At 39.0% G+C, this 27,365-nt stretch overlaps 1 protein-coding gene across 5 annotated transcripts in view; it reads right to left on the reverse strand.

The window, feature by feature from the left end:
* Positions 1-1,893: 1,893 nt before the first annotated feature.
* The window catches only part of MAPK8 (mitogen-activated protein kinase 8), a 49,302-nt gene continuing 23,830 nt past the window's right edge, over positions 1,894-27,365 (reverse strand). The window contains exons 3-12 of one of the 5 annotated variants that reach the window (XM_063434683.1): positions 26,209-26,338; positions 25,263-25,321; positions 23,655-23,793; positions 19,999-20,164; positions 19,075-19,146; positions 8,887-9,078; positions 6,169-6,293; positions 5,315-5,378; positions 4,433-4,510; positions 1,894-3,725 (exon numbers count right to left, since the gene is read on the reverse strand). In XM_063434683.1, coding sequence (XP_063290753.1) covers positions 3,583-3,725; positions 4,433-4,510; positions 5,315-5,378; positions 6,169-6,293; positions 8,887-9,078; positions 19,075-19,146; positions 19,999-20,164; positions 23,655-23,793; positions 25,263-25,321; positions 26,209-26,338 — 1,168 coding nt within the window. In that variant the 3' untranslated portion in view covers positions 1,894-3,582. Of the gene's footprint in view, positions 3,731-4,432; positions 4,511-5,314; positions 5,379-6,168; positions 6,294-8,886; positions 9,079-17,257; positions 17,330-19,074; positions 19,147-19,998; positions 20,165-23,654; positions 23,794-25,262; positions 25,322-26,208; positions 26,339-27,365 lie in introns of all 5 variants that reach the window. The other 4 variants (XM_063434682.1, XM_063434685.1, XM_063434684.1 and 1 more) reach the window with 4 other exon arrangements.

Below are 27,365 nucleotides of genomic sequence, written 5' to 3' on the forward strand. Positions count from 1 at the left end.
TGGTTGAACAACTCTTAACCAACTTTGTCCCAACTTTGTTCCCTAGTGTCCTGTATTCAAGACATTGCAGGGTCATTCCAGAAGAGTATGGACACACAATACCTTTTTTTAGTTTCAGACGGACACTCCTTTTTGGGCTTAACTGCAGCTCTTTCTGTTCAATGTCATTTTCTGACATTTAAATACAATAGAAAAACATTTTATATCTAGCTACTTTTTATGTTTACAAGGAAATAGGTGACCTTTTCACTTAATCTTAGGACAGAGGTTGCAGTCAGGTGATTGACAGCAACATATGCCTAGCTCACACAGTGTTCAGATTAATTAGTTTATCATAGGTCATAGTGGTAAATTTGAAGTGTATTCCAGTTCTCACTTCTCTGGGAACTTGATCAATGAAGGTTTTTATGATAAGTGCAAGGATGCACACAATTTTTAAGTAGAAAAAGAAAGGTGGTAAACCGCGCCAAAAAGTACAAAATAAATATGTTATACATACATATAAATCTTGTTCAATGGTAAAAATCCTCAAGGGAAACAGAAAACAGTGGAATAATAGTGCAATATGCTCTAGTTAATAAATGCAAATATACATAAAAAATTTCAGATATAAGGCAAACTCACACTTTGCAGAGCTGCTAAGAGCTCTGCTGTATCACGCCTGGACGGTATAATACCCGTCTTGGGATGTGTAAATGTTGGTAGTGTGGAATATCCAGACTCAGCAACCGTATATAGGAGGAAAGACAAAATACAAGATCCAATGGTACAATAAAAAAAAAAACACAATTGGAGTAATAAAATGAAAATATCCTACTTACAGTTTCCAGAGCAATGACTTGCTCTGGTATTGGCAGCTTGTGGTGGTATAATCCCCACCAAAGGATATATGGGTGTAACATGAATCCAGCAGCACCAGCAGAGATATGGAAACCAGAAGAGGATTGGATAAAAAGCTAAACTTTATTGCTAAAAAAACAACGTAAAATTAATACAGCTTCTGAAATTTTTTATGTATATTTGCATTTATTAACTAGAGCATATTGCACTATTATTCCACTGTTTTCTGTTTCCCTTGAGGATTTTTACCAATGAACAAGATTTATATGTATGTATAACATTTATTTTGCACTTTTGGGTGCGGTTTACCACCTCTTATTCTACATATTACACAGCAAGCACAACTTTTTTTGGTTATATAGAGAGCCTAATCTATCCTCTATTTTACAAAAAAAAAATTACAACTTTTTTTTTAGGCTAAATCAGACATTGAAGGGGCACTCCCAGCACATTTATAAACTTGATACAGTGTCTACAGTTAGAATAAAGTTATACTGCCCATTTTCTGTGTGTTGATATTTCTGCAGTTGCACATACTAAGCCTAAGCTAGAATGCTTAATTCCATTTTTAGCTGTATTAGCTATGTCTACCATATAACCTCCTCCATGCATCTACATCAGCTACACATCCATTTCCCAGTCCCATTCCTTAACAAAAAGTGACCTCCTGCAAATACCCTCATCAGAATGCTACCACCAACCCAACACCTCAACTTTCCTCACTGTAAAGAACCTATTGACCTCCACCATGACACTTCCTCTGTAATGCAGTCCCCTCCTTTACTACGTACCGATCACCACATTGAACACCTAAACTCTGCTCATATTCTCATGTACAGAATCCACTGCTGCTGCTTCCAATGGAATGGATAAAAGAACAGGGTCATTCCCTGACCTTAATTAACCTCAAAATATTTTACAGATATTGGTCATAGAAGGAAAGAAAAATTCTGAGTATTAACAGCAGCTGATAACTAGCTTATAATATGCGAGTCTAAAAACATGTAAATGCAAACCCCTTGTGAGACATGCGGACAAAACAGAGGCAAACACTTTCTCCAACATCGATCTTTTATTACGAGTCAGTGATCGTTTATTATGGCTGCGCTGCTCTGTCCACCTGTGTTTTCCCAAGACTGCACAGTTAGAACAGCAGCACACACTCAGCTCTGCATGATTGATCTGTACTGCTAACGTAAACAGAAGAGGAATTAACAAGCAGTGATACGATACGTCTAGATGGAGAAAAGGACTCGAACAACGTGAAGATTGCTCTTCCGCGGCAGGCTAACCGTGGGAAATGCGGAGCATGTGTCCGATGCACAGAAGTGACAAGCAAGGATTCTCTGGTGCATTCATTCTCACAGCTATAACAAAATATTCATAACGTACTAAAAACTATCTTGTTATGAGTAACACAATCGTTTAACTTTTACCCACCCAGAATAAAAAATAAATAACAATGCTTTTCCCACAAGCCACATGTAAAATGGCCACCTCCATCCAACGATACCATCGCCAGTTCAGATTCAGGAGAGGAACTAGCATGTAAAAATGTATTGCACCATGGGATGCAACACGAGACACAATACAAAAATATGCCCCTCTCTCAGCCAATTTAACCTCCTCATTGCCATTGACACGTTGCTACGCAATATATGCCAGCCCCTCTGGTGGAAAATAAGTTTGTTAGGAAGTTCCAAAAATGGCTGTCTTCACTTAAGTGAATCGTATCACAGTCAGTTATTTAAAATCCTCAAACACAGTGACACCTTAAACGGTTGTCTCTGGTACTTCCCACAATTGCAAGATTTATTCACTAAACAGTGAGTTATGCTGAAATGACTACTGAGCTGTAAATGTAGGCCAAAATAGTTGGTTTCATGAATTCTCCCTTGCAGCTGTTAACCCGTCTCTTTATTGGCACTTTATTGGCTACTTCTCACAACTAAGTGTTTAATCAATAAACCCCAAAGCAAGACTGGATGCACCGACGATACCTCTGTCACAAAGGCAGGATTATATAATAAAAAGTGATTATAAGCTCTGTCTCCCTCGGATTATCTGGCGCGGGAGGCCTGAACAAGTGACAATAAAATTCCATACACTATGAAAGAAAAAAAAATGGATTAAAAAAAATGGGGAGAGGGAGGAAAATAAAAATAAAGTATTTTCTTCATTTACTAATATATGGAACAGATCTGTAAAATTCTAGGAGATAAAACGGAGCAGCACCAGCAAGGAAACAGAAAAACAAAAATAATCAAATAAAATCTTCTTTTCAAGACAATCAGGACCAAGGTGACCTTTTTCTCAGAAAGTTAGAGCACTAAGCCCCCTCCCCAACACACAATAGAAAACAAAAAACAATATTTATGGCAGATTTTCAAACCCCTCCAGCACTTAAGTGTTGAAATTACAGCATTAAAAAATAAAAATGAAACCACACCTTTTAACCAATTTAGTCCTGGTGGGGAGTGCAGTGTTAATTGTGGCTCCTCTCCAGTGCTTAAATGGTTACTAGTGTTTTAGCCAACTTTCAGACCCCAATCCCCCCCTTGACTGCAGTGCAATCACAAGTTTGTGGCAGGTAAGGGGCTAATTATATTTACTCTAAAGTAATACAAGTGGCGTTTTCCCCCCACCCCCCATCATTTTGTGCTACCCTAGAGGTAGCGTTGCCACATCTTGCCTACCTGCCACCTGTATAATCATAATCCTACCCCTCCCCTCCCCACTGAGTCATCGACAACAGCCCAGGGTCCCTGCTGAGGTTTCAAGGCTACTGTCTGTGTCTGATGGCAGCGTTGGGTCTGTGGACATGGAGGAAGCATCAGCCGATGATGAGGAGGTGTGAGCCTGGGTTCCTTCGGTCACTGCTGCACCTGTGCTATGAGAAAGCAGAGCGGGGAGTTAGCTGCAGTAACAGTTCACTCAGACAGGAGGAGTCCATAACAAACACAGCTTCCTTGTTCTAAAAGTAGTTATCACCCCTCTATGTTATGGCCTGCTGCAACGCAGAAACAGGACGTGTGTTAAGGACAGCCACCTCACCTGTGCTAAAAAGTAGGTGCTGCAGCAGTCTTATAAGTGTCCTTTAAACGGGAGGGCCAAAAAGATTTGTTATTTTATGCATGATAATTTGACTTTGTGCTTCTTGAACTATAATGTGATATTTGGGTGCCCCCTTCTGGTCACAAAGCACAGTGATGATTGCTGTAGAACAGGTCATATTACCCCTTGTTTTGTTCTGCAATCAGGATGTGTGCTATTAACCAAATTGCAGCAAGAGAAGACATTATTTACTAGCTGCTGAGAATAAGATTGTACATGTTTAAAATTACTGTACAAGTAGTATATTTTAAGCTTAGAATGTGCTTAGAAAGGTTCAGGTTTAAAATTAAAAATATGAATGGCTTATTTAGTTATACACGATAAGCCAATCATTTATATGTGGTCATCGCAACACTATACTTATATGTTTGGCGACATGTCTTCAACTTGAATGTAGGAGAACCTATGCCATAGCCCTGCATCCAGTGCTACCTGAAAATGCTTTTCATACCCTCAACTCTGAGCAAATGAAACCAACCTAAAGGCGGTGGCTGCCCACGGATCACTCCATTCCTAGCTCGGTCTTCCCAATCCAAGACTTCTTTGTATATGAGTTCTGAAAAAGATTTAAAAAAAACCGTATTGAATGGTATAGTTAAAGACCACTATACAAGTGTAAAATAGGGGCATCTAGACCGAATAAAGATAAATGCTGACGGACCTTTTGTATCATTTATCTGCCAACAAAGATTTGACGCGCTATTGCAGATAAAATATTAGAAAAACTCTTTTGGAAAATAAAAGTACACTCCTATTTTAAGGCAGAAATAAAAAAATAAAAAAAGTTTACATTTTTTATTTTTTATTCTCCAATTCAGCAATGCTTCCAATTCGGCAATTTTGGTCTTAATATTACTTCAAATTCACTTTCAGGGTCATATTCTAAAGTGAAAATTATCAAAATTTCTAAATGAATCAGATTTAAGGCCCAGATAGCCTTTCCAGTAGTTATACTTAAAGACCAGATTCAGTTCATAAAGACTCTGATGTATTTTTTGTTTGTCAGATTTTGCACCCAGGCACCTAACAATGTGTGTGTGTGAAGGAGAGGGGAGGAAAAAATAAAATAAAAATCAATTACTACAAGCTAATAAACCACACCTACCAACTCTAGTATAACCATCCCTTTAACATGTACTGTAGAACATGCCTCCTTAATAATCATCAGGATGAAAAGAATTGAACAAAAGGGGCAGGCAACCTTCTGCACTCCAGATGTTGTGGACTACACCTCCCCCTCATAACTCTTACAGACATAATGCTGGCAAATCACGAGGAGAGATATAGTCTACAATATCTGGAGTGCCGAAAGGTATCCTGGAATAACTGATCTGCACAAGAAGGCTTGAGCAAGGTCTACCTTTCCATTCTTCTATCGTGTGCTCCCTCTCGTCCAGCTGCTTGTCTGGTATCTTTGGTGGGGGCTGTAAAGAAAAGTTAAAATAAGTAAGGAGAGAAAAATATATACAAACCTAAAGACACAAGAAAACATGTAAACTTCGTAGAATCCTTATATCTTAGTCAAACTAATTTCTGTAGAGGTCAGAGGAAGCTAGTCCGTGCTTTTCTCGCTCTCTGAAAGTGAACTTGCCAGGACAGATATAGGTTGGGCTTTTCTAACCATCTGGCTTGACTCAAGTTAAGCATTTCAAGGAAGACTCTGGGCACAATAACAACTTCATTGAAATAAAGTGGTTTTGGTGCCAAGAGGCCACTGGCACTGTCTCACCTTAAGATCCTTCTGTTTTCTTAAAATCTTTAAACCATAAGGCTCTTGAAGGATCGAGCAGCTAGCGCTCTCAGCCAATCAGTGACATCACATTCATGAAACTGGCTTGAAAAGAAACTTACCTTTTTCAAACTAGTCTTATGAAATGGGAGTCACTGATTGGCTGAGTGCATCAGCTGACCGTTCTCAGCCAATCAGCAGCACTGCCGCCCAAAACTGCAAGGGCAGACGAGCAGGAAGATGCAGCCCTCATACAAAGACTTTGGAATTAAATCATTCAAGAAAGGTTTATCTCCTTAAGATGAGCCAGCAGCAGGGATCTCCTGGCACCATAAAATGTAATTTCTGTTAATGTATATATTAAAATTGATTCTCTGTCATTTAAAATTAAGATGTATTTTTGTGACAGTTACCCTTTAAGGAGCATCTAAAGAGTACACAATTTGCTCCATTCGATATAATCATGAATCAGACAAGACACTTACAGCTTCGGCCTCCAGTGGGTCGTACCAAACATTGATGTATGGGTGCAGTAAAGCATCATCCACAGAGATCCTCTTGGAAGCATCTATTACTAGCATCTTGGACAGCAGGTCTCTAGCTTGGCTGGCTATATTTGTGTGAGAGAGAGAGAAAGAGAGAGTTCTATTTACCAGATGACAATACAGTTTTCTAAAAAGTCAGCAAGAACTATGGCATAATGTAGTTTTGGTGCGTATAGACCAGGGATAGGCAACCTTCGGCTCTGCAGATGTTTTGGACTACACATCCCATGATGCTTTGCCAGCATTATGTGTGTAAGAGCATTATGGGGGATGTAGTCCACAACATCTGGAGAGCCGAAGGTTGCCTATCCCTGGTATAGACAGTCTCTACAGAGTCAGACATTTACATTACAGCCTAGGGACACCACCAGTGGCGGCCACTGGAGGTGCTTCCTACAGACGCATAATTCTCATAGAGATGCATTGACTCAATGCATCTCTAGGAGGAAGAGGTGATGATTGGCCCTGCCCCTGTCCGGCCTCCTTGCAGATCACCCTAAGGGAAAGCATTGGATTGGCTGGAATCATCAATTCTAATAATGACAGCCAAGGAGGTGGATTGGGGGCAGAGTCAGCACTGGCAGACCCACGCAGTGCTGGCAATAAAGATGTGTTTTATCACCTTTTAATGGTTTTAATACTATAGGGGCAGGAATGCACCTTTAATTATTTGCGCTAACTGATTATAGATGCACATTTTCTCTGTTAACAAGCGACAATTAACTTAAAATGGAAGCAAAGGATAAAAGATTCAGCAGTAAGCATGCAATATGGATACAATGGGGGATATTTATCAAAGTGGGTGTAAAAACGAAAAGGGGAGGGGCGGAGCCTAACAGCGCACCGTAGTCACCATTTCCTACAGCTTTAACTGCTCGGACCACAATCTATATAATATCAGCCACATTGTACCGCTACCGGCTACTACCAGGGCGGATACGACTGCAGAGCACTTTCCCAAGTCTGTAGATGCCAGTTTTTCTAGCCCCGGGCAAAAATAAATAAATATCAGCAGCCGAGGCTTTAAGGCCTATCACATGTGCGGCCAATCACTCGAGGCCTCAGGAGGAACCCCAGTGTGGAGTAACGCTGGACTGGCAGAACAATTGGCCGACATACAGACAGCTGGAGATATGGGGCGAAGGTCTCAAAAACCGCAGGCACATACTCCTAAAACACAGCGCAACATTGGACAGATGCTACAACCCCCAGCGCCAGTGTTAGCCTCACGGGAGGCATCATCCTTGCGGGAGACATTGTCCTCAAGGTCGGCTAGCAGAGCCCCACCTCGAAGCCCAACTACAAAAGATAGAGGAAACCCTTACAAGTCTAAAGAAGCAGCCCCTGCCACAAAAAAAAGGACATACAAGATATGCTTGCAGGCCTCCAAAAAAATCTCAGGAGCATGTAGCAAGCTGACACGGCGATACTTAAAACCGAGGTGCAAGCCATTACAGCGCAGCTGAGGAGGTGATCGACCTAAAACAGGTCCTGAAAGTACAAGGGGAAATAGTACACCAGCTGCAATCAGCACAGACTGATATATTTTGGCAAGTGAACATACTGGATGACAGGGACAGAAGAAAGAATATCAAGATTAGAGGAGTCCTGGAATCAATCTGGGAAAACTAAGCTATTATCCACCCTTTGCCTCAGTTTTCTCAGTTTTTTTTGCCTCAGTTTTCTCAGATTTAATTTGTGAGTGCCTCACTCTCTGCTCTCCCACCATAGAATGTGCGGTTACCATGTGTAATGTGTGTGTAATGTAAGCACGTATGGTGGTCTACCTGGTTTATCAAGTCTGTATAAATTGTTTATTGGTGTGTGCGTGTAAATTGTTGGGGGTGTGTGTGTGTGTGTGTGTGTGTGTAAATTGTTTGTGGGTTTGTATGCTTTGTTTGGCCCACCACCTACACTGCTAAATGCAGTGTTGAACGTCAATGATCCCTGGTGGTCTAGCAGGGATTAAACTATCTGTGGATCCAGCAGCAGGGTTAAATTTCACAGTGGTCCAGTGGAGATGACATTAATCACTCCCTAGCGGGCCTAGGTAAAAAACAAACTGCCTGCCCAGTGCCTAGAACTGCATGTTATGGGCAATAGGAAGTCTACATCCCTGATTTATACACGTCATTCATTGTAAAATTACACAATCCTCCCCTCCCCTCCAATCAAAAATACAGTATTTGTTTAAATCATGCTTCAAGGCACTTTTACACTTGCTGTCCTAGCTCTGTATCATATTGAGATGTTCAGCTTTGAATGGACTCCTAAATTCTCAACAAGTAAGGAATTGTTGGTGTGGCCCTCAGAATGAGAATATTGAGACCGCTGGTCTAGAGCATACTGAAAGTCCTCATTTTTAATAATTACCTATTAGATATGCAGCACTTTTAAAAAAGTTGTAAAAAGTTTTACAATTCTTCTCATTGAGCTGTTATACAGCTCTTTAAAAAGAGTAAAACACCTTGACCTGTTTTTGTTTTATTACATTGGTAGTTGAGGTTTTGGATCATATTTTAGTCCATTCAATAGTTTTCTCAAGAAAAACATGAATTGACACTGGCTGAAAGGCAATCAAGCATCAAGGCTTAGCATTTTGAACAGTGAATGTAAATCAGTACATGCGGCTTTTTTTTTTTTTTTTTTTTTAATTACCTCTCTCACCTTTCAACTTGTTGTGTTCAGAGTCTGCTGGGAACAGAACATCTGGGAAGAGTTTCTCAAAGCTGTATCCTGCATATTTGGGTCGATTCTCCACATAGGTCCGAACGGTGGGTTGCAATTTCTTCATGAACTCTGAGCATGGGGTCCCCAACTGTTCAATTACTTTATTCCATTGGTCAATATCTGATGTGTGAGCTCAGGAAAATTTGATATCAAGTGTAGTTTGCAGGGCAAAAAATTATCTACAGACAGTACTCATAGGATAGGAATCGATATTTTAATCCTGTGAAAAAGACAACTAATCAAGGATGAACAAAATGAGATTGTAGAATAACCAAAGATGTGCCAGTTGTATCATCTTTTGAAGAAGAAAACAAAATACAGTAAAATGGCAACAAAAATGTGGAAATAAATCACACCACAACCAGTCCGTTTATCTGAAAACTGACTGAAAACAGTCAGTCCGTTTATCAAAATCTGATTCTCCAGTGTTCTCTCATTAGCTGTACTCACTGCTTTGTAAACAGCTATACTATTAATTAATAATCCAATGTTAGCATCATAAAAAGCTAGTCTCTTCCCCCCGCCCTCCCTTAACAATATACTGTCTTCAGTTTCAACTATACACTGTATATAAAACACAATATTAACTCTATGGCAAAGTGTACTGTTCAATTACATAGGGAGAAAATACCTCTTAACCACAAGCTGCTGAAAGGTAGAGTAACTTTGATACACTCATTTCAGTTTCCATCTAGCAAACCAGGAGTATAGAATATCAGGATAATACAACTGGTGCTGGTTTACTAATAAAATGTCAGCTTAAAGGCTAGATTCTGTTGCCACAAACCCTTTCTGATTGTAGAATAGACAGAATTTCCAGTAATTATGCTGTACCTGGGCAGTTTTTATGCTGTAAATGTATGGTTTATTTTAGGTAGGAACGGTAAATTAAAATGTGTCCATATTATGGATCATAGAAAGATCTTATTTTTACCAGTTTTTATCTTTCTACTCTATTATAGACCCTGGGACACATTTACTAATACATTACTCAAATATAGATTTAAAAGGATACTCGGGCACCAGAACAACTTTAGTTCAATGAAGAAGTTTTGTTGTATAGATCACACACTTGCAATCTTACTGCTCAATTCTCTACCATTGAGAAGTTTAACGGACACTATAGTCACCAGAACAAGTACAGCTTATTGTATTTGTTCTGGGGTGTATAATCATTCCCTTCAAGCTTTTTGCAGTAAACACTGTTTTCAGAGAAAATGCAGTGTTTACATTACAGACTTGTGATCCCTCCACTGGCCACTCCTCAAATGGCTACTAAAGGTGCTTCCTGGAGTAGTGCTGCACAGTGAGCAGCATTGTCATTCAGTGTAACCACCCTCTCCATGGAGACATAGAACATTCCTCATAGAGATGCACTGATTCAATGCATTTCTATAAGGAGATGCTGATTGGCCAGGGATGCGTTTGGCTTGCGCTGGCTCTGTCCCTAATCTGCCTTCTTGACAATATCAGCCAATCCAATGCTTCCATATGTGAAAGCATTGGGATTCGCTCAGATCACCACTTCTGATGATGTCAGCCAAGCTGAAAGTTTAGGGACAGAGCAAACAGCAGCAGGTTGGAATAAAAGCAAAATGTTACTATATTTAAGGTGGCAAGGGGGGCTAGTGTTTTTAACACTATGTGGTCAGCACTACATTTTTTTTTTGGTTTTTTTTTTACAGTTTGTGTTTCTGACCATATAGTGATCCTTTAAATCACATTTTCTATGCAGTGATAGCCACACTACCCCTGGCTGTGACTTAGTATCCACAAAGGAAAAAACCCAAAACATTTAATTCTTACAGAACAAAGTATCTTTAGAAGTTCCAATCTCTGTCTCTCTTAACTCTTAACATAAGATGCTGCTACATGCTCTAGCACAATTAACAGAGAGTGATATAAATTCTAAATTAGACACCCATTGAAATGAGCTAAAAAATGTAGGCTTTTTCCAGCAAGTGTGCAGGGAGGCTGTTTGAGTGACATTAAGTGGAGGTGCTGCCGCCAGGTATGCATAACCAAAGTAATGTAACCCCTAAATGGTAGAGAATTGAGCATGAAGACTGCAGGAATATGATCTATACACCAAAACTGCTTCATTAACAGCTAAAGTTGTTTTGGAACTTTGTGCATCCCTGTGTAGGGCACTTCCTTTCTAAATGGATGCCGTTTTTCTATTTAAATCTATAATCAAAAGAAACCATCTAAATGGCAATTTGCTCTTCTGTAAGATCTAAATAAAGCACAAGAGCTTTTTAAGGAGCATCTATTCACCAAGTGAGTGCTTAAAAGTAAAATAAAAATCTAGTCAATCTCAATTAGGATCAATTAGGTCTCATGTAAAGTTGTTCTACCTCTAGAGGTAGATCAGGAATGCTATAAATATACAAACATACCCCAGTTGAATAACAAACCGAAAATTTCTCTACGGCTTCCAATGAATAAGTTAAGGTTCGTACTTGCAGTAAACAAGTGAATGCTCTCCAAAACGAATTCTCCACCTGACTTGGCCCGGAAGGAATACTACCCAGTACAAGAATGTACAAGGAGGTTTTTTTTTTTCCCTTTAAGGTAATTTATCAATGTCTTATCTTTGTAGAAGTCTCACATTGTAAAGATTGAAATGTCTCTTTTTGCGTACATTATTATTAAAGGACCACTATAGGCACCCAGACCACTTCAGCTTAATGAAGTGGTCTGGGTGCCTGGTCCATCTAGGGTTAACACTTTTTTCTATAAACATAGCAGTTTCAGAGAAACTGCTATGTTTATATTTAGGTTAATCCAGCCTCAAGTGGCTGTCTCGTTGACAGCCGCTAGAGGCGCTTGCGTGCTTCTCACTGTGAAAAATCACAGTGAGAAGACGCCAGCGTCCATAGGAAAGCATTGTAAATGCTTTCCTATGAGACTGGCTGAATGCCCGCGCAGCTCTTGCCGCGCATGCGCATATAGCCGAAGAGGAGGAGAAGAGCTCCCCGCCCGGTGCTGGAGAAAGGCAAGTTTAACCCCGTCCTCTCCATCCAGCCCAGCGGGAGGGGGACCTGAGGGTGGGGGCACCCTCAGGGCACTATAGTGCCAGGAAAACGAGTAAGTTTTCCTGGCACTATAGTGGTCCTTTAACGATGGACAAAAGGCTTACTCATATAATGCATGTTGTCTAAATCATGTAAAAATTGCTAAATTAGGTAGACGTTTGTCACCTAGCTGGATAAGAGTAATGTGCTACTTCACTCGGAAATCTACGATGAATTCTAGTATTTGGCCAAAAGTTCTTTTCAAATTTTTGATTTGGATAAATATGAATCTAGACATTTTCTGTAGAATTTAGAAGCCAACCTGAGCATTGTTTAGGACACAGCATGCTTAATTAACATGCATACCCTTGAGACAACAGTCTCATTAAAAAAAAAAAAAAAAAAAAAAAAAAAAAGCCTTTGGGTTAAATGAGACAGACACCTCTCATGGCAGGCTGAAAAAAAAGCAGGTAAACATGATTTTTGTTCTTCATATTTACCGGTTTCTTCGTTTTTATGCTTTCCAAAACAACTTCAGGGGGAAATTCTGATCCAACTAATCAGTGTCCCACCTGGAGTGGTTTTGGAAATGACAGTGTGATCATGCAGAGCAGGCTGCATTGCTGAGTTTATCTCCTGCTGCTGCACAATAATGGCATGGCCTGAAACTTAGATGGGTGGGTAAGGCTAAAGAAACTCCTCCAGCTGAGAGGTGTGCCCAATAATGCAATCGGACGAAGTTTATAGTAAATTTACAAATATTTATCACATACTTATCGAAGGTTTTCTCGCTTTATTTTGTTTGCATACTTGTTTAAAGTTGTTTGCTTGCAGGTTTAATAAATAAAAACAAAAAAAAAAACAACAGTCAAGTGATGCATTCCCCATTAATCATTCATAGGATTCTAGCAAAATAAATATACGTTTTACACTCTGCTCTTGGACCTGTCAAGGTCTAGCCAACATAACGAATATGTATTTCCGAACAGAATTAGGACAATGAAAACACTGGCCAGGGTTTGGACAAATGGTTAAAAGAACAAGTTCTATGTTCGTATCCTACTTCTGAAGGTGGATTCTCAATAGTGTGAAACATGTTAAGACATTTGTAATCTTAGCTGCAAAGACTTGTAAGCATTCTCTTATAACTACAAAATACAGAATAGGGAAAAGCGCATGCACAAAAATAGTTTTACATTTTACAAGGCTACTTAAAATAATCTTAGCAAGCAAATATGGGGATTTAGTTAAAGTTAGTTAAACTATATGGCCATATTGTGTTAAAGAACCACTATAGAGCCAAGAAAACACTCGTTTTCCTGGCACTATAGTGCCCCCACCCTCAGGGTCCCCCTCCCGCCGGGCTAGATGGAGAGGAAGGGGTTAAACTTACCTCTTTCTTCAGCGCCAGGCGGGGAGCTCTCCTCCACCTCTCCGCCTGAATGCGCATGCAGCCAGTCTCATAGGAAAGCATTATCAATGCTTTCCTATGGACGCTGGCGTCTTCTCACTTTGATTTTCACAGTGAGAAGCACGCAAGCCCTCTAGCGGCTGTCAATGAGACAGCCACTAGAGGCTGGATTATCCCAAATATAAACATAGCAGTTTCTCTGAAACTGCTATGTTTATAGAAAAAGGGTTAACCCTAGCTGGACCAGGCACCCAGAGCACTTGATTAAGCTGAAGTGGTCTGGGTGCCTATAGTGGTCCTTTAAGCCCACCACAGTACTTCAACACCGGTGGTTCCAACATTAATTTTAACACAAACATGTTAACTTATTGCTTAAATAGTGTGAGTGCTAAATGAATTAAACTTAAACTGAATGCACTCAATCCTTTCTAAGTGCAGTGTGTGTGTGTAAATATAATATATATATATATATATATATATATATATATACACACTTCTAAATATGTGAGCAAAAAAACAACTCCAGTGACAGTGCTTTTCCTTTTATATATTAACAAAACATAATAAATATACTCTATATCAAATAAACGTGACCCCACAACCCGGAACAACCACAAATGTATAATTCCCTGTGGTTATTTCCAATATTGGGGTAATGTGATGTAGTGGTGGGGCTTAACACGATATGGCCATATCGTGGAACTGCATCCCCATATTTATTTGCCAAGTGTAAAATTTCAAACTGTATTTTTGTATGTGCACGGATCCTTAATCAGTATTTTATTTCAATTTGGATTTAACGGTGAGGACTAGAGTACTTTCCAGTCTTTACGGATTACAAAACTTCAGTTGTAGCAGTGTTGAACTGAAAGCTGTGAAACACTGTTTCTGAAGACTACCAATATTACCATATAACTACCTGAACATCTCTATAAGGGAATCAGTACAGGTATATTTTTCCCCAGTGTATTTTCTGTTTCGCTGGAATAGTATCTCTTAAAGTATCAGAGTATGAATATCTTCTTTCTCAGCCTCTCTGGTTTCTAGAATCCTGCAAACCGCAATCCGTACATAAAGTGACACAAGGACCCTTTTCCCCAGAAAGCTGTTCGGTTTAATGATTTTTTTTTTTCTTTTTCTAACAAAACCAAAAGCCCCAAACACCTCAGCTTAGAGTAAGAGCTGGACATTTGGTGGCACATTTGGATATGGGTTACCATCCATCACACAGAGGATGTTAAGCAAAGTACCATCTGTTTACAACAGGGCTTGACGAATTTCCCTAGAGTTAAAGGGACACAAAGTACTATAACCACTACAGCATGTTGTAGCAGATATGGCGCCAGGCTCCTTTGGTGTAATCTGACAATCTGTTAAACCACTCAAGCATGATTTCTCATTTAAACTGTGGTGTTGGGAACCCATAGTTCTTGCTATGATAAAATGTTAGTCTTTTGGACAGTATTTATTATTAACAGATAATGACAACTGACCCTTTGTGTGTGTTGCATTAGGAATTCTCTTTTTTTTTTTTTTTTTTTTTTTTTTTTAAAGGACACTAACTTTAAGCCCCTTTGTCTCACAAACTCTCAAACAATTAGATGAATCACTCACACATATGCACATAACTAGCTTGCCACTCACCATACAGACAGAAGATATACTTCTACACACATGCATATACAGGAGATACATACACCCATAGACAGACACTTGCTGGTTCAAATATTCTCCATCTCCTCCTCCGTTTGCTCATCTGTGTTAGTGGGATAATGGGGATCAGCATATTTTTTTCCCTGGTGTTTAGAGAGGAGGCAGTCTGTGTCTGCATAATGAGATAGTCTGGAGTATTCAGGAAGCGAAATACGAAAACATTTTTTTTTTTTTTTTTTTTTAAATGAGCTACTAGTCAGGACTAAAAATTAACCACCACCAGAAACACATGCTTACATGGTTTACCTTCATGGCACATCTTCAGCCACTCAAAAGATACCAAAGGCAAAATAATTTCACCTCAGAACCTCTTCAAGCACTGCCCTGCTACCCAAGTACACCTGTTCATGGAAAGGAGCATCTTCATTGTCATTTGTACATAATATAACAACGCTTACTTTTTTTAAAATTCAGATCTATGGGTAGGTTGTAGGCACCGTTCTACCTGCTCCCTCGCAGTAAAAAGGGTACGTGCACAGAGTTATCCGGTCTACACATTAAAGGAACACTATAGGGTCAGGAACACAAACATGTATTCCTGATCCTAGTGTTTAACCCACCATTTAGGTGGCTTCCCCCCCCCCCCCCCCCCCCTTAGCCCTCTATTAAAAAAAAAAAAAGTTTAAAACTCACCTTATTTCCAGCGTTGCGCGGGTCTGCCGCACTGGCTCCGCCCCCTTTTGGACACAATCAAAATGGCTGATTTTTAGCCAATCCAGTGCTTTCCCTATTGGCACGGGGACAAATGCTGTTTTGGTCAATCAGGACCTCCTAGTAGAGATGCATTGAATCAATGCATCTCTACAAGGAAAATTCAGAGTCTCCATGCAGAGCTGAACGTCAGTGCTGCTTTTTTGGCCGTACTGACCCAGAACGCACCTCCAGTGGCTAAGGAGAGGCCACTTGGAGGTGTCCCTAGAGGCAATGTGAACACTGCCTTTTCTATGAAAAGGCAGTGTTTGCATGGGAAAATGCCTGAAGGGAGCTATTATACTCACCAGAACAACTACATTAAGCTATAGTTGCTCTGGTGGCTATAGTGTCCCTTCAAACAGAGTACAAATGTTTAGGTTGCCAGTTCCAGACTGACAAAATTAATTTTAAAAAAATTAACTTGCAAATGTTTAGTTTCCACTTGCCTCTTATGAGTGGTAGAGTGGATGTTTGAGCATTGATGTAGAGATATTACTTCCTCCTGATGCAATCACCTAAGATGCTGCCCAGATGTACAAAGGAAAGCATCATCCAAGAGTATTCGCTCTACCATGAACAATGCCAAAGGATGCCTCATTACGGACAGTAGTTTACAGCCGGAGGAGGAGAAAAACAATTAAACCAGCAAGTCTGTGTGTGTGTGTGTGTTCGGTTAAGTTGTTGAAGGAGAACTTTGAAATCTGTCCCATTGTAAATCAGGAGAGATCAGACACCAGATCCCATGTTTATTTTGCCATGGCAACTTGGATTTGTTGATGTCCTGGTTTATGGTGACACAGGGAAAGACCCTGAAAACATGTGCTTAGTGGTTTCTTAACACTGCTGAAATAACAGGCAAACTTTATTTTAGGTATACCTGAGTAAATCTAATTCATGACTATAAAACAAACATTTAATAGGTCACTCTTCATGCATTATTCTAGGGTAGGTGGAGGGAACCTTTGGAAATCCATATGTGTTGAACTACATCTCCCATAATGCTGACAAAGCATCAGGGAGACGTAGTCCACAACATCTGGAATGTCGAAGGTTGCCTATCCCCGTTCTAGGATTTAGAAAAATAAATTAAGCTATGCATTTATTTTTTGCAAAACATTCAAGACACAGGGTGTGCTAACATGTAACATGTGGTTAGACAGACTGGCTTCTTAACAACCAAAGAATTTATATTTACAAGCTTTATTTTAACCTTGTCTCTCCCATTATAATAGTGTTACCAAAATAAAGTGCATACATATTCTATACAGTACATGATAAAATTATTATTTCAGAGGAACTAACTCTACTGAGAACATAATGAGAGATGAAATTAAGCTCTAATGAGGAAAAAAAATTACGCCAGTGCTTTCAAATATACACAATCTATTGGGCATAAATGCTATGTGTGTGGGTGAGTGGGGAGAGAATGGCACTGCTGGACCCTATGAGTCAATGGGAAGGATACGGTCAGAGCCGGGGAATAACACACCACCTTTGATCATCTCTCCCAAGATGCAACCCACTGACCAAATGTCAACTGAAAACAGAATGCAAGGGCATTAACGGAGAAAGGTTTTGAATCCAGAGAGAGATACAAGACAGAGGGAAGCGGTGGAGTATCAGCAGCTGCCCGACACAGGCTGATATCACTGAGAAACTGCAGATGCAAGTGTGTTTATTTCAACTCAACAGCCAATTTATTTTAACCCTTCTGTACTTGTACAAGGCAGGTATGACAGCAGATTAAAAATATTTCTGCAACACCTAAAGTTATATTTTTTTATGTTAACTTGAAATTATTCTAATAGTTCTAGGTGCTGCAGGTTAGAACCTATGTCTCCCTATTCTTTAAGTGCTACGCTATGGCTAAATTGTAAAGTTCCATAACGGCTTGGTGAGCACCAGCTCCACAGAGAGGGGCTTACTACTAGCTAACTGCTTGAAAATGTCTGCAGACAACTACCTTTACCAGGATTCTAGCTACAGAAAGAAAAAAACAAAAACAAAAAACACCTTAGCTATTGCCATAAAGTATTTACACTACGTTCTTAAACATTACTCTGTCACTTTCCTGAATTCTGATGAATAAAAACAGATTCTGTTTAAAAACAAACAGGGAGATCAAACAATCACAGACAAGTGGAATAGTAAGGTCAATGGCACTAGTTTCCCCATTTTGTTTGCACGTACATTACATGGGTCTGGTTAAAGCATTTTAATAAAATGTGTTGCAAGCAATTTAACGTTTTTGAAAACATGTACAACATGAAATGGAGCGGTGTGTTCTACTGCATAAATAGCAAATGTTGTTAAGGGGACTGGACCCAACTACAACTTAATTTTTTCTAGCAAGAATCTCAGATCACAAACTGAAGAGGAGCAGACCAGAGTGTCCCCTAATAGATTCCTGCCAGGTCTTTTTAAATACTCTGATTACCAAAGTGCATTCACTTCGCACAGATGCCCAACATTATTTTTCTTTATTATAACTCAAAAAGGTATGGTTTGTTTGCAGATCTGATCAGAAGTAACAGGAGACACTGTGATCAAAAATGCAATTAAAATAAGCAATACCTCCATAGTAGAAAAAGAAAAAAAAAAGTCAATCAATGACATGTTTAACCCCTTAAGGACCAAACTTCTGGAATAAAAGGGAATCATGACATGTCACACATGTCATGTGTCCTTAAGGGGTTAATTTGGCTATATTCTGCTAGATGACAGCATTACAAAACAGAAAAATGCCCACAAAAAGTATGCGTAGTAAGAAGCTGATCAGCTAGCTCTTGCAGATAAAGCCCTTGATTTGGAAACTAGCAGCCGTGCTCCCATTCAGGACAATTTGGGGAACACAGCAGCTACACTTCCACTTAGGGGCACATTTTGGGAACAAATGTATAACATACCTGCTAAAGATTTAGAGTTTTTCTGAGGGAGCTGTGAAAACAATTGCCAAAACTTGCATTCAATTCTAACATTAACAGTGAATGATTTGAAAGCAATTGCTGAGCGTTAGGTTTTAATTAATCTCCCCCAACAGGTATTTATAAATACAAATATACATACAGATTAGATGGAAGCAGTCAACCAAAAAAAACACAAAAACATATCACTGGCATTAGTGAACTCTTAAATGGCTCATTGGCACCAGAGCACATAAGTGAGCATTCAAGACTAAGTAAAACCCCTGCAATAAAAGCTTCGGTTTGGAAAATGGAACATATAAAGGAAGGCATCATCCCAGTGCTCCCCAGCCACCCATTCTGATGTGCGCAAGGATACAGTCCCTTCCAGGGAAGAGAATCTTGTGGCATATCATTTCTCCCATAATGCACCCCACCGACCACAAATCCACTATGAGTGTGACAGCGCAAGGAAGGGTGGGGTGGGGGGAAAGGTGGTGGAAGGGAAAAAGCAAAAGCAAGAAAGAAAGAGGTGTCAGTGAAAACAAGTGAACAGCCAAGTGCAGGCAGAACCTGGAAAAGGTGAGAAGTCAGCGTGGAAAAGACAGAGGAGCACAGGGCAGTGCAAAGTGGTTAGCTGGTTATTAACCTCGTTTGCTGCCAGTTATGTCTGGATCAATAAGTAATGGGTCAACAAGACCACTGGTAGCTAAGGGGTTAATAGAGAGATCAGTACTGCGCTTCAAGTGTGGCATCCCTCAGAAAAAGTCGTGTTGCTTTGTAACGTTCTTGAGTGTCACTGACCAAAAAAAAATGGCTGACATTTTGACACTCACGGGTTTATTACCGGAGAACGTCGAACCAAATAGCAAAGCCATTCATTTGTCTAATTTAGACATATGTCTCAATTTAATGTTTACATTTTCAAATTGTACTTTTCATTTGAATGCATGTGCCTCTAAGGCAGAAGTATGTGGTTATATGGTCCCAAAAAGTGTCATCAGGAAATTCCCCCAAAGAGGATTTAGTTATTAAAGCCTATGGCCAATAACATCACAGCATAATACTGGTGTTAAAATTATTCTATATGGAGGAGAACTGCTACTTAATGTTTTAAACATGGAAACTTGTATGTGGTATCTAGTACAAGACATGCTACTAAAAGCAAATCTTATCGTGGGTTATTGGTAAGATGACTGAAATGCCACCATCGTTAAAACAGTGAGATCACATGTATCAGTGCTGTCACGTAAGCATACCAGTGAATGAAATGGTAAAAACAAGACCGCATAAAGCTACTGACCATTCTCCTTGTATCCCATTCCCAAGATGACCTCAGGAGCTCTGTAATAGCGAGTCACAACATAGGGGGTCATCATGAAGCTTGTTCCAGCTGTCCGGGCAAGACCAAAGTCAAGAATCTTCAGTGTGCAATCGGATTTCACAACAATATTACTGGGCTTTAGATCCTGTTAAAAACACAATATATACATAGCATCAGAAGGAAAAGTTATTATGCACTTTGCAGTCACAGAGTGCTCATATACACTATCTGCACTGCCATGATGAAATTGTTGACATTAAAATTAAATTGATTTGAAAGAGGCAAGTTTACAACAACAAAAAAAAAAAATAGATATGAACATTATTAGATGTAAAGACTGCAACTGAGTCTTTTTTGGAAGTTAGAGAAATAGAAAACTATACAGATCAGTGAAAGGCAGGGAGCCTATCTTCCTGTTTTGAGTAAGTGAGAGGGAAGAAATCTCTAAAGGCAGTCTCAACACAACCAAAGTTAGAATATATTGAGACAGTATTGACAGGACAATAGTGAGTTAACTCAAATAGTAGTACAGGATAATAATATTAAAGAATGGCTGTGCTGAACCAATAGGTTTACTTTGGAGAAAAAAAAAAAAAAAGGATCATCAATATCAATTTTCTCAAGGTTAGATGTTAGACGCACAAAGTGATGAGCAATTATGCATTTTCTATGGTGCTCTTCCTGCGAGGTACACTTAGCCACAAATCACACATATGCTGCTTTTCAAATACTCCATATAGCCTATTGTGAAAGACATGAAAGAGCAAAATAGGTCTTTCTTGTGTATTTAAATGCTGTGTAGTTTAGTAATGTAAAGCACTAAGTGTGCACAGTTTATAGCTGGAAATTCACGACTGATTGCCTGCCAAGTGAATCTATTAAAAGTTAAAGCTTGGGAGATTCTTTTTGGTCTTCCTTATGCAGAAAGAGAGTTGACAAAGGACTCAGAATATGCATTCATTTTAAGTGTCCTTGATCTGGTGGGACTGTTCCAATTTGTGAACAAAGCTTCAAAGCCTCTGGCTTTCCTGGTATTCCACCTCTGAGAAGCCCACAAAATATTGCCGAAAGCAAAGAAAAAGACAAATCCCAGGCATTTCTGCTTATGTGTGAGCATGTCTACAACACTGTTGTACACGTCATCATCTGTGCAAATGATGTCAAAGTCATACCCTTCCTGTGATGCTTTCATAACATAAGTAATAAAAGTTAAAGCTATGTTGCTAGATAATAAAGCTTCATGGTTCGATTGTAAAAAATGATCCTTTTGTTTATAATCCAACAGGTGCATCCCATTGTAAAGCGCTACAGAATTTGTTGGCGTTGTATATATAATATAATATAATAATATAACAAACAAAAACATTTGTATGATTCAGACTCAAAACAGGCCATATTGTTGCTTTGTTTCTGTTATATGAAAGTTTATTCATACAACTTTTTTTGCCATTGATTATGAAGTTGTCCTTTCTCTTGTGACCCAATTTAGTTAGCATCTTTTTCTTTTAGACATTATCGGTTTATAAAAATGTTGTTAAAGTGACAGAGTATACAAAACAACTAAATTATTGAAACTTTTTTTTGGATAGATAGTGCCTCTGAAGTTTCACTGTTCAATTCACTGCCATTTAGGAGTCAATATATTTTCTAGACAGGGGAGGGGAGAGTTCGTAGAGGAGGTATGAAGGGGTGACTGCACTATGGAGCTGCAGACCACACTATGGCCCCCTTGAGTTGGCCAACGTACATCGCGGAAGCTATAAGGGTGAGAATGACAAATAAAGAAACCATCATCATCAATGATCTTGAAATGGGCATTGAAAGCCATGTATCAGTGTTTGCAGGTGACACAAAACTTTGTAAAGTAATAAAATGTGAGCAGGATATTGCTTTGCTGCAGAGGGATTTGGATAGATTGGGGGACTGGGCACTAAAATGGCAGATTAAATTTAATGTAGAGAAATGCACTTCGGGGTTAAGAATGCACAAGCAATTTACACCCTAAATGGTAGTGAACTAGCGATAACCACACACGAGAAGGATTTGGGAATTGTTATAGACAACAAATTAGGCAGCAATATGCAATGTCAATCTGCAGTTGCTAAGGCCAGTAAAGGTTTTGTCTTGTATGAATAGGGGCATAAATTCGAGACAAGAATATAATTTTGCCTCTTTATAAATTGCTGGTAAGACCACACCTTGAATATGCTGTGCCATTTTGGGCACCTGCTCTAAAGAAGGATATCATGGCACTAGAAAAAGTGCAGAGACGAGCTAAAAAAATTGATGAAAGGAATGGAGCATTTTAGTTACGAAGAAAGGTAAAAAAAAAATGTAAATCTCTTTAGTTTGGAAAAACGGCGCCTGAGAGGGGATATGTTAACATTATGCAAATATATTCGGGGCCAGTACAAACCATTATCTGGAAATCTATTAATAAACAGGGCTATACATAGGACACGAGGTCACACATTTAGGCTTGAAGAAAGGAGATTTCATCTAAGGCAAAGAAAAGGTGTTTTTTTTTTTTACAGTAAGAGCAATAAGGATATGGAATTCTCTGCCTGAAGAGGTGGTTTTATCAGAGTCCATACAGAGGTTTAAACTGCAATTGGATAAATACTTGCAAAAACATAACATACAGGGATAGAATTTCTAATTAGTGGGATAATAGCTGCTTGATCCAAGGAGACATCTGACTGCTATTTTGGGGTCAAGAAAGAATTTTTCCTAGTTTGTTGCAAAATTGGAAGCGCTTCAGACTGGGTTTTTTGCCTTCTTTTGGATCAACAGGAAAAACATTTGTGAGGAAGGCTGAACTTGATGGACGGACGTCTCTTTTCAGCTACGTAACTATCATAAGATATGAGAACACCATATGGGAGCTTAATCCTGAGTGGAGATTCCATCCACATGAGACACCAGTGTTTGATCCACACTGTAAATCCTTTTTTCTATCTATTCTTCCTTTACTTTAATTATAGTTGTCTAGTCTTAACCTAACGTAGTATTCAAAAATAGAGTTGAGAAGGTCGATGAGGGTATATTAGCATAGTACATAGCCCACGGCCATCATACAATCCCCACACTAACCTAGGAAGGAAGAAAAAAAAAGTGTGGACATTGGGATCCAAGCAACTGGGCCTCGCTGAGATAGGTAATGTCCTAGAGGAATCACTAGACAAACTAGTCCATACTCTCACAACTTGACTGATTGCAGATACACAAGGTACCAAGGCCCATCTCTTGGGAGAAACTAGGCTGATAGATTTATACAACATAGTTAGCACGATGGGGTATATTAGTCATCTACTCTACATATAACAGGATGTATGCATTCATAAACGTGGCACTTTGTGTACAGATCAACATCCACAGAGTATATTGTACATTTTTATGGAAATTGTAGACCCAACAATGTTATTGCATGAGACATCTTCTTTTCTGTAACCAAATTAGATTTTCTGACTCAAAAAAAAGTGTCAAAAAAATAAAAAAACAAAATCACCAAAACCCAGTAATATGTTTTTATATGTTTTGCACAATTAGTTGTGAAAAACATGAACAGGGCAGAGAACAGAAACTTTGTGTGCAAAACCCACAGCATTATAAAAAAAGTGACCGTTTGGACTCACTCTGTGGATGATCCCTGCAGAGTGTAGGTGTTTAATGCCACACAACATTTGGTACAGTAGGTAGGACATGCGTTCATGGTCCAGTTCCATCTGTATCACTTGGCACAGGTTGGCATCCATAAGCTCCATAACGATGTACCTAAGCAGGAATAAAGTGTCATTGTAGTGAAAGAATAATTGGAACACTCCATTGTAATGTTAAAAATTTAGTAAATATACCCTCAAGAAATAGCATGCATGTATTCTCTTTTTCAGGTTTTACTTTAAGGTTATAGGCTAGAATATCTCGTAGCAGCTGCATAGTTACTATTTGTGCAGGAGAAAGGGGAGGACTTGCAGTACCTGCAAAGTTTCAGTCTGTTGTGGCGAACTTACAAATTGGAGGCTTCTCATGGAGATGCCTCCCTGGTCGGTAGTACAACTCATTGTGAAGTATTAGCTAGCAGACTACATCCAAACGTGTCTGCTGCTCTTTTAACAGATGCAGCAGGAAACCTTTCTGATTGAAAGCCATACAGGTTTTACAGCAATATTTATAAAAGTTGCAATCTCTATTGAAAATAAATAAATCCGTATGTAGAAAGGTGGCTGCAGAGAATGAATGAATAGCTCTCTCTCTCTTTGGTAACCGTTCATTTGATGGCATTAATGGATGGAACCGAAGAAACTAATTTTCTTTCAACATTTGCTGGAAATTCTGTCAGTACTGTCTATTAACTTACAGATAAACAGAATTTCTAGTAAAGAGGGGGAGGGTGGGGAAGGAATTAAAAAAATGTTTTGACTGTTCTTGAGACATCAGAGCAACACTTAACTCACCCACACAAGTTAATATGTAGTAAGGTATAGTTATGAGGTGATTTTTCATCTTCAATAGTTACAGAATAATTAGTTTTACTCCATAGGCTCACAATTTTGCACGTTTCTGGGAGTTTTAGATATAGATATATATATTTATTTTATTTTTTTAAATCCAACAAGTAAATCCAACTGGTTATATCACAAGTCACTTAACTTGGAGTACATAGACAATATACAAAAAAGGTCACAGCTTAGAAGTGTTTCTTTCAACCACTAGACAAATACATGGGTTACATTTTAATCTGTTCTAACACTGTCAAGGTACAAAGATGTATTACATTTTAACCAGCAAAGATATTTGTTAAGATTTGAAGAAGGTCCTCAAGACTGATCAATGAAACCAAAACTGGGGGTTACTCGAGGCTCAGCACTGCTGGCTGAAAATGCTAATGCAGTTTGTTTTAGTTTAGAAAAGTCTTTTTCACCCATAACTGGTTAAAATAGACTTGAGATTGTCAAATTTGAAGATCTCAGACACCGAGACGGAGCAGGGCCAGGCCAGCCGCTTAAACACCTTTTTAAAGTAGAGAGTGGGACCGGTCACCTAAACTTATGTTACCACTATAGTGTCAGGAATACAGGTTTGTGCTCCTGACACAATAGTGTTTTGGAGGGCACTGGCAGACCAAATTAATGAATTGAATTATAAAAGTAGCCCCAGTTCTCTATATAGCAGGGAACAGTGGTAATAAGTGAGGTTTCTAGATCTGAGAGCAGTACAGCTACAGTACTAAACGGAAAACTTACAAGTCTTGAAACTCTTCCAGAGACTTCTGGGGGGTAAATACGTTCAGGAGCCCAATTATCTGATGGAGAAAAATATAAAAAAAATGTTAGAAGGTGCGCACAGATGTTTGCTACCTTTCTCAGAAATCATGGTATAGATATGCGTTTGTATACATTTTACTAGCAAACACAAAGCTAATCACATTTAATTTGAGGTGAAAATGCATGCCTAAGTAAAGGGATACTCAAAATCAAAAACAACTAACTTAAATGGATTACTAAAAGGCAGTGACTCTTTAGTTTTAACCTAACAAGCTAAAACATAGGCATTAAATAGATATGTTGTAAAAGCAGGGTTAAACACACCTCAAGGGGTGGTCTTCCTGACCGTCACTAGGAGCTTCCCCTATGAGAACTTAGAAGCATTTGAATGGTGCTGTGTAGCATTTTGCCATTAATGTGCACTTGCTTCCCAAGGCTTTCCCATGGGGAAGCATTGGATTGGCTGAGATTATCAAGAAAATACAAGGACATTCTGTGCTGTCCTAATAGTGTTAAAGCACGCTATTTTTTTTTTTTTAGAAGGGATTGAGCGTCCAAACAATGTGAAGGGCTTCATTGAAACTTAATCACACGCACGAAGCTCCTGCAGGTTCTAGCAGGCTTATAAACATATCAGGAGATACATAAAAAAATAAAAAATAAAATAATGTTTAAGAGAATGTGCAATAGAAAAAAAAGTGTAGGAAGTGTGTAGGGAAGCTGTGTGTATGTCAAGGAGGGAAGGTGTGGCTTGGGGTACAGCGATAAAGTGATTTCACTACTAAACAGCAGAGAATTGAGCAGTGAGAGAAAAGTGAGCAGTGTGACATGAACTATACACCATTACCACTCAAAACTAAAATTGCTTTGAACCTTAGAATGTCACTTCAAAAACCTTTGATTACCTGATTGGAACAAGACTTACGTTTTTATGATTGACACATTTCATGAGAACAAGTTCTCGGTAGGCTCTCTTGGCATGGGTTTGATTCTGAAATGGTCGGCTCAACTTTTTGATGGCAACATGTCTCTCTAGGACAGCATCATATGCAGCACTGCAGATAGGATATAAATTAAAACAATATCAAACTAGTGTCAGAAAAAAAAATAAAAAATAAGATCACACAAGAAATAGAATTACTACGTTGGATCATGCTGTTAGCACCCTTTTACCTATAGTTTCTTAAAGAAATACACCACTGCCCAAATGGGCAAAAAAAAAAAAGAAAAAAGTTGACACTGTTTAGTGGCTATATCCCAATGAATACATGCATGATTTTTTTCATTTTTTTTTTTTTTTTAGCTCAGGGGAACCAACAGAAGGAGTCTGTAAACATTCCTGACTTTTTGACAGCCAGAGGGGTGTTCCAGAATATATTTAAATAAGTGCTGATATCTCATAGAAATCACCTTTATAAACTTGGCTTAAAATAGGACTCCTCCTCATAATGGCCCATTAACTGAACAGTCCAGTGTTTTAATTCAAGCGAATCTTTATATTTATATATAAAAAATAAATAAAAAAAATACCATGAGATACGGCAGGGTCCCATGCAAGTTCCTTTGATCTTTCCTTTTAATTTTTGTTATTTTTAGCGTAATAATTTGTTTGGTTACAGACATTTTTCAGTTAGCCACCTGTTTAATGTGAACAATTTATCTACTCACTTTCAACCTGTACTCCAATAGCAGGCAAGTGGAGATGCCTAGAGGGCAGTGGGAGCATGGATGTGGGGGGAATGGATGAACAGAAATTAGTGTACATCGGGGGAGAGACTACAGAGAATGTGAGTAGGCTTATCAGACGACTCGTGCCAGACACGTTTATAGGCTTCCTAACCAACAGGCATAGGTCAGGTACCTGTTAGACATTACCGCCTTGCTTGCAATTCTCACCTAGTCGCAGAGTGTTTATTTTGCCTGTATAAGTAGACTGAGGTGTGCCCCAGTTTTAGTCAATAGGAGCTGCGTATGTGCCGTGCAAGTGAGAGAGTGACAGTGGATGACTTGCTGCATACGTGAGGTGTTTATGGGTTTTTCTTTTTCTGTGAGTCCTTACCAATGGAGTTTCCTTGTAAAACA

The sequence above is a fragment of the Pelobates fuscus genome, chromosome 10 (genome assembly GCF_036172605.1).
Source record: "Pelobates fuscus isolate aPelFus1 chromosome 10, aPelFus1.pri, whole genome shotgun sequence".
Classification (NCBI taxonomy): Eukaryota; Metazoa; Chordata; class Amphibia; order Anura; family Pelobatidae; genus Pelobates; species Pelobates fuscus.